This window comes from Vombatus ursinus, unplaced genomic scaffold (assembly GCF_900497805.2).
Source record: "Vombatus ursinus unplaced genomic scaffold, bare-nosed wombat genome assembly UNPS02014821.1, whole genome shotgun sequence".
Lineage (NCBI taxonomy): Eukaryota > Metazoa > Chordata > Mammalia > Diprotodontia > Vombatidae > Vombatus > Vombatus ursinus.
In genome coordinates this window covers 51,159,603-51,168,198 of record NW_020954599.1, presented here as the reverse complement: position 1 = coordinate 51,168,198, position 8,596 = coordinate 51,159,603, and the positions used below count along the sequence as shown (strand labels likewise).

The 8,596-nt window shown below is 37.7% G+C and overlaps 1 protein-coding gene across 3 annotated transcripts in view; it reads left to right on the top strand.

Annotated features, from left to right (window-relative positions):
* The window catches only part of PALLD (palladin, cytoskeletal associated protein), a 520,996-nt gene extending 513,317 nt beyond the window's left edge, over window positions 1-7,679 (top strand). For 2 of the 3 annotated variants that reach the window (XM_027837584.1, XM_027837583.1), the window contains exons 9-12: window positions 122-329; window positions 3,083-3,248; window positions 3,803-3,936; window positions 5,422-5,674. In XM_027837584.1, the coding sequence (XP_027693385.1) occupies window positions 122-329; window positions 3,083-3,248; window positions 3,803-3,936; window positions 5,422-5,594 (681 nt within the window). In that variant the 3' untranslated portion in view covers window positions 5,595-5,674. Of the gene's footprint in view, window positions 1-121; window positions 330-3,082; window positions 3,249-3,802; window positions 3,937-5,421 lie in introns of all 3 variants that reach the window. The other variant, XM_027837582.1, reaches the window with a different exon arrangement.
* Window positions 7,680-8,596: the final 917 nt, after the last annotated feature.

Here is an 8,596-nt window from a genome sequence, read left to right as displayed (position 1 = left end):
TTGGAGGCCATCTAGCCCAAGTTCCCACCACCACTTTGTTTTACTAATTTGATACAGTAGCAAGCTATTCTTTGTTCAAAGCATTCTGAGTTTCCATTAACTAATAACTTTTCTGATTAAGGTCAGTGGATTACCAACACCAGATTTAAGTTGGCAACTGGATGGAAAGCCAATTCGCCCTGACAGTGCTCACAAGATGTTGGTGCGTGAGAATGGTGTGCACTCCTTGATCATCGAACCTGTCACATCTAGAGATGCTGGCATCTACACATGTGTAGCCACCAACCGAGCTGGGCAGAACTCATTCAGCCTGGAACTCATTGTTGCTGGTAATTATTTTGGAACACCTATATGTCTCTTAGAACACCAGACTCTATGGTACAGTCTTTTCTGTATGTTTTGCCACACCATCCATTTGCATATCCAATCACCATTTGATGTACCATCAAAATGCCAACACAATCAGTACAGGTACAAGACGTGGCAAATGACTTGTACCAGCTAATAATCAGCCATTGCTTTTATAAGAGTTTCTTTCCTCTTTCCTGACTATTTCCCACCAGCCTAACTAAGGGAGAAAGAATTCTAAGCAGCATTTTTGCCAGTTCATTAATCTTTCTGTGTATAAGATTGTTTTCTACTGGAAGAGAGGGAAAGAATGACAACTACAACTTCCAGCGAACTGCCATTATAGCTTTATGCCTGCTTGTGTCTAGCCATTACCTTTACAGAATTTACCTTTACATTATCTTTTACAGAAGAAGATGCCTTGTATTATCTGAATGAGTAAATGAATGAATAGCATTTAACTTCAGAGGTGACTCTACTTTGCTGCCAGATTCAAATTAATCTCAAACTGTATTATTTTTCACTCACTATCAATATGCCTTTTCCTTTCCCAGTCATACATCCCCTGCATGAAATTCCTTACTCTACTTCTCACATGATTTACCAACTTCTTGTTGGTATAGTCTGCACCTCATTATTAGTACATTTGGCCAAAGCAATGTATTCATTGATAATATGGTAGGCAAAATAAGGAAGAGTGTTGTGTCAGAATACAATTCTTATTGGGATCAAATGAGATAATATATGTAAAGCACTTTGCTAACTTTGAAGTACTATATAAATGGAAGCTGTTTATTGTTGGTGTTGTTGTTAAGATGAAAACTCAATATTATGTCTAAGGGGGAGTTTCATAGCATTCTTATGAGCTAAACCATAATAAGAATGTTGATTTTTCCTCTCCCAAAAAATAAAGCAATTCAATTTAATAAACATACATTAAACACTTATTCATATGCATGACACTACTTTAGGCACTAGGAATCCAAAGGCGAATGAAATAGTCCTTGCCATTAGGAGCATACATTCTATTGAAAACCAAATAATCATATGGACCTAGCATAGGCCCAGACAAAGAACTATGGTACTATATCAGACCAAGGTACAGACCTTTGGAAAAACTTACACATGCTATAATTCTTCACACTCAAGTGTTCTTCCATTAGCCATACAGCAATCTTTGTTCTAGTTAAATGTGCTTTTGGTTCATTCTGGTTCTCATATACTGGGACCACTGAATTTGGGCCAGATGTCTTGACTTTCTCAAGATATTTGTCAGTGGGTGAGACTTCTCGACATAGTGAATTTTATGAGTTGTCCTTTCCAAAATGACAAATACACTTTTATATACTGCTTACTCCACATTCCCACTTGTTAGGTTGAGCTAGAAATGGCAAAAGTTCACCATTTAGAAACCTAGGAGCCCAGATCAAGATCATAGAACCTTAAGGGTTGGAAGGGACCTTAAAGGTCATCTTGAATCATAGGATCATATGTTTAGAGCTGAAGGGAACTTTAGAGGTCATAGACAGTATCATAGAATTTAGAAAACACCTATTCCAAACTCTTAATTTTACTGATGGTCTATAGCCCAGGGAGGTTGAGTGATTTACCTAACATCATACAAATTGTAAATGGCAGAGCTGTGATTGGGACTCAGTTCCCCTTAATTCCTGTTCCCACCAAAAAGGACAAAACCCAGCCAAATGTAGCCGTATTAAAAGTATAATTCTCTTAAGAGGTTTCAGAGAATTTTGAACCTTACTCTATTCACTAATCTTTTTTTGTCAGCGGCTCCATTTTGGTTGAATGACCACTAGGGGGTGATATGGACATGCACACATCCAAAAATTATTTCTACTCAAGAAAGACATTAGGCCTTCCATGAATAGCAAGAGTTAAGGCATTAATTCTAGAGACATCAGTTTGTGCTTCTATTTTCAGAGATAAAGGAAATAAAGCTAATTTTTCATACTTCAAAGAGCACAGATCAAACCAGCTGATCAAACTAAGAGATTTATCTATCCTAGATCAGGAGGTGATTATAAATACTGCACTCCTTCCCATAGATCTGTGGTCTCACCCATATGAGCATTCTCTCCAATGATGCATATAGCAAACCATCCATACCTGTGTAGACCCTCCCTAAAATCTTCCACATTCTATTTTTAATATTTTATTTTAAATCCTGAAACCGAAATAGGTTGGGCTCTCCTGCTGTGTAATGATAATGTACACATTTTCCAAGGGCTGCTTAACAAGCACAGAAGATAACTGGGGAAAGTTAACTGGAATAAATTTGACTTCAGCTAATGTGGTGGCCTTGGAAAAAAGCATGCCATGGTTATCCATGTCACTAGGTGGCGTTAGCTGGAAGAAGCAATGAATTCCTAGCAAAAGAAATTAGCAAGTGAGGCTAACACAGATGCTTAGGGTTGGGACTAGGAGACTCTTACACAGCTCACCTGACAGAGCCATTCAATAGAGCAGATGGTCAATGGACTGTGTGGGCTGAATGGTTTGAATTAACTGCTGAAATAAATTAGCAGAAGGGAAGATGAGCATCACTTTGGTTAGTGAAAGAATGATCTGGAGATCAGAAAGAAGGGAAAAGCAAAAGTAGAAAATTAAAAGATGTACTCAGACTATATTTTAAAAGCGCTTCTCACTCCTGCATAGTGTGGCCCCAGGAACATAGAATAAATACTGATAAATGGTTCCTTTCATGTTTTCCTAGCTAAGGAAGCACACCAAGCCCCTGCATTTCTTGAGAAGCTGCAGAACACAGGAGTTGCTGATGGGTACCCAGTGCGACTGGAATGCCGTGTTTCTGGAGTTCCTCCACCTCAGATATTCTGGAAGAAAGAAAATGAGTCGCTCACTTACAGCACTGACCGCGTGAGGTTGGCCTGAATCTGTGATTCCGTCAAGTTAAATTAGAACTGTTTAAATCTGAACTCAGCCAAAAACAAGACTTTTCATATTTAATAACATAGCATAGTAAAATCATAGTCTATCCTGAAGTGTCCCTTATTAAGAGGCACAAGCTTTGAAGGAGATGCTACCAATGATCTGAGGGAAAAAAAAAACAGGTTTTGCTTAGTCTAACAGTGATATTTTTTTTTTTAAAAAAAAAGCTTTTTCTTAGTATTTTAGAAGATGAATCTATTTGTTTTAATATCCTGCCAGGGGAAATGTTTAGTGGTTTGTTTGTTTTTTTTCCAAGCCAAAAACTTGGCTAGAAATTAAGTACATAGATTTATTCTACCCCTTGATGTCCACTCTTATATCCCATTAATGTTAATGGGGCTTGCCTGCCTCTCCAGAATAAGTAGACCCCATTATCTACTACTTGAAAAATTCTGCTTCTAATGATCTAATTAAAAATAATGCTGCATGTCAAAAGCCATTTTTAAAATTTTATTTAGAGTCCTAATGACCTTCCCCTTCTCATCAGCATGCACCAGGATAATCATGGCTACATCTGCCTGCTCATTCAAGGAGCTACAAAAGAGGATGCTGGATGGTATACTGTGTCGGCAAAGAATGAAGCTGGGATCGTGTCATGCACTGCCAGGCTGGATGTTTATAGTGAGTGCCCCTTTATCTCTTGTATTCATTCTATCCTGAAATTTAAGATAGCTAAATGTTGCATCAGTCAGCTTGGAGGTATCCTGACCAACCTCCATAAAAGCAATCCATTCACAAAAAGGTTTATGTTGCTCTCTTTCTTTCTGTTTGTAGTTTCTCGACACTAATAGTGATCCACACCAGGAGAACAAATACACTGTCAAAGTATAAGTCAAGATTTTTGAAATATTAAAAGCAAAATATGCATGCTAATGTTTCTTTGTGTAGTCAGCTATATGACTGGCTTTTTTACTTAAGCATCTGTAGTAGTAGGGAAAGGCATGATTACACTCATTTTTCATATGTTTTTGTTGTTACGAGGCTCTGCAAATGACAACGTTTAATGTCTCCTTGTATCATAATTCTATTATAATCTTATAGTGCACTCTAGAAATGTACACTAATGAGCCAAGAATGCATATACTCTGTTGTAGCTTATTGCTTTCTTAGCCAAAGTGTATTAATATAGCTTCAGCAGTGGATTTTCATCAGCATTTGTGTGAGTGTGTGTCTGTGTGTGTGCAGATGTGTGCATGCACACCAGAGTATACCATTCCTATGTTTCAGATAGGAGGAATTTGTGTAAGTAAACTAGTAATGTTCCCTAGGCTCAGGCAAAATGTTCCTATAAAATTGTTGAACCAGCATAATATGATCGAGAGCCTTTATGTATGTACATATATGTATATATTTATGTGTGTTGTATGAGTGATTATGTATACATAACCACTAGAAAAAATGAGACTTGTTTTATTTCAGTTTTTCAATTTAATTTGGATTGAAAACAGTTTTGTGGAGTCCCTCCTGGGAAGATTCACTCAAACTGACCTCCCAACCCAACCTTTTTCCATACATTGGAGTTTAAAAATGCCCAATCAGGGTACCTAACAACATCTGTGACAATGGACAGCAGAAATAGGTTTGAGAGAGAGAGAGAAAGTTACCACATTTTAACTTCACAATAACACTCATTTTTACACAACAACTTAAGCTTTACAAAGTATTGCTCTCACCACAACCCTATGAGATCTAGGCTTTGAGAGGGAAAAGAAAACGGGATGGAAATTTGTGGAGGGAGCAGAGAGCGATGTTGCTTAGAGGATATTTCAGAAGATTCTCCTTGAGAATCTTTCCTTTGGAGTGAAGGTAAATTATATATATTCTGGCTGTGATGGCCAAAGCACCCTAGAGAAAGGAACAAAATGTAGGTGAAGTTACCATCTGTAAATAAAGCAAGATTAGGTTGAGAGGTGGGAGGGGGAGGGGGCAGAGGACAGAAAACAGGAAGATCACCCAGTCTCAGTGTTAGTTAAATTGGTCATTCTCTGTTTTCAAAATAGAATGCATGGCCAAGTTATTTGAGCAAGAACTTTTTAAATTTACTTTGATCATCTGAGAATCTACACTCTGATTAAACACTAACCTATTCTCTTTGCCTTTCTATAGCCCAGTGGCATCAACAGCCCCAGAGCACCAAGCCAAAAAAAGTACGACCCTCAGCCAGTCGCTACGCAGCACTTTCAGATCAAGGACTAGACATCAAAGCAGCGTTTCAGCCTGAAGCCAACCCATCTCACCTGACTTTGAATTCAGGCTTGGTAGAGAGTGATGATCTGTAGATCCTGTGTTATTTGCAAAACAGAAACACTGAAAGCCATTGCCTTGACCAACCATATTCCTTTGTCACTTTATGTAAAAGGTAGACACACACCTTTGACTACATACAAGAGATAAAGAACACCATAACCTTACTTTTTTAACTTACTATTACACCCAGTGGAGAGTATTAGTAGCTGGTATTCATAGAAATGTACACCTTGCACCAAAAATTCACATTCATCCAATTTTTTAATTTTGAGATTTGCTATGAGTATCTTTGTCAGAAATGCCAAAGCACTAAAGGAAACCAATTGAGTGAAAGCAAACACGGTTTGTATGCATCACCAAATGCCTTTAAACACAAGCTCACTAGTGCTCTTCAGCATACTGTGAAATGCTTAATTGGAGGCAGTTGGACTACAAGTCAAAACTAAAATATGATGCTAAAGTGGCAATGCATTGAGACAGCTACAGTGAACAAGTGCAATATGGTAGAATCCAAAAGGACAAATACATCCAAGTAAACATTTTCTTCCTTCTGCAAATTGCTTCCTGTTATATCATAGAGAAAGAACTACTTGCCTTAAATGTTCATTGATATCAACAGTTTTCTAGCAAGGTTAACACCTTAGTTTTGTTTTGTTTTGTTTTTTTTCCTATGTGTAGTATTTTTTCTCTTCCTGCCTCCTCCTCCCCTTGGGCTGGAAGCTTATTTACAATCCATACTGAAAAAGGCTAATTTAAGTACCAATAATTTAATGTATTTTGAATAAGGTCTGAAGTGTATAGTACAGTCTGTTCCATGGAAGGAATCCAAACACCCCCATGACAACCATGGCATATTATTCTAGGAGGATGGATGGGAGAGGAGAAAGAAGGTAGTGGAATACAAGAATTTTCTGCCATTGTGATTGTACTGCATTCATTTAAATGAACTGGAAAGAACAGGAAGATGGTAAAGACCAGGTCTGTTTTTGTTGTTGTGAGTGAATGAATCTCAAATTTATTTGAATAAAACACCACCATTCGCAAGTCTCAAATGCTGGGGTCAGCTAGAAGTCTAGGGTATGTGTAAGGAGGGAATTTCAGTGTGTGTGGTATTTCTGTCTTGTCTGAGAACTGGAACAGTATAGAGCAAGTTGAAATGGACTGAATCTGTAAGACTGATGGAAATGGCAAGTAAGCACCTGTGGGAGCTGGTTTCATGGCTATTTGAAGGAAATAAAGCTTGAGGAGGGGCAAAAACAGACTTGTGTCATAATGTATTTTACTTCATGGTATATACATGGTCATGGCAAATGCTAAATATCAATTTACTTCTCTGCTATGCTATAATCCAGTGACCCTCCTCTAAGAAGGGACTATGTTACATGCAGTACATGAAGATGTTAGATTAAAGGCTGCTTTCCAAATGCAAGGTGATTCGACATCAAACTGGACTGGGCAGATTCTGACTAGACTTGGAGGTCTTAATTCAGAACTAAGCCATTTTAATGAGGGAAAAATAATTAGGCTGAACGAGAAAACATGAGGTTTTGATGGTACTTCGCTATGAAAGGAAAACACTGTATTCCTTATACAAAGCACATATATCTTTCATTATTTATAATAAAAATGTTGAAATCTATCTCAGCTCATTTATTCAAGTTATTACTTTGTTTTGTTTTGTTTTTTTAAAGAATTTTATAATTGTGTACCACCCCATATATTTTGCATTACGGCTACACATGTATTGCTTTGTACCTCTTTGTAAGAACACCAACCAGGTTTTAAGTGATTGATGAACTTTCACACTTAAGATAGCTATTGTTCTCTGGAGAGTGATACCAGTTTTCTGACCACACTCATACACATGGCTAATATGAATTTAAGATGCAGTACCCAGTCGGTCCTGGAACTATTCTACCTATACTTTAGAAATATGTCATGTATCACTTGCCAAATTTTTCTGAATGTGACTTGCTAATTTACTGGTTTTTAGCTTCACTAGCATTATTTTGCCACCTTTTATTTGTATTTATAAAGAAACAATGTACTAGCATACTGCTTTGGATTGTCGTGTTGATAACATGTGGTTTTAACATCAATAAATATTTAACAAGTAAGATAGTTGTCATTTTCTGAAGCAAGGTATTTTAGTCTTTTTCTCAATGCAAAGGTACAGTGTCATCAAAAGTACATTCTAGTGCTATTTTACCCAAAGGAATAGTTGTATAAACATAGATAACACAAAACTGGGGCAGGGGGAAGAATCGGGACCCGACAAGATCTTACCACTTTAAAATGATGGGCCAAAACTAATCAGGGAGAAATGTATAGACAAACACAAAATAATACCATCTAGTTCAAAAGATCAACTTCACAAGTGTAGGATGGGGCAATTCAGGCAGAAAAAGGAGTTCAATAGCAGTCAAAAATATGTCATGGTTGCCAAAAAAGTTACTGCAATCATCTTGTTTTGTTGTTCAGTCGTTTCAGCTGTGTCTAACTCTTCATGACCTCATTTCTGGAGCTTTCTTGGCAAAGATACTAGAGTGGTTTGCCATTTCCTTCTCCAGCTCATTTAACAGATGAGGAAAGTGAGGCAAACAGGGTTAAGTGAGTTGCCCAGAGTCATACAGCTAATAATTGTCTGAGGCTGGATTTGAGCATGGGTCTTCCTGACTCCAGGGCTGGCACTTTAAACACTGTGCCATCTAACTGCTCCAAAGCAATCATGAGGCAACATTAACACAAGTATTCTGACCTGCTCAAATCATATCTGAAGTATTGTGTTTGAACTGGACCCCACAGTTTAGAAAGGACATTGACAAACTGGAGGCTGTCCAAAGCAGGAAAACTAGTATGACAAGGGCCTAGAGAGTATTATACCAGCATCCATTGAAGGAACTGGGCTATTTGGCCTGGAGAACAATAAACTAAGGGAAGAATGTGAGAGTTGTCTTTAAATAGTTGAAGAGTATCCTGTTGAAGCAAGATTAAACTTGTTCTGCTTGGTTCTACCTCGAAAAACTAATTCCAG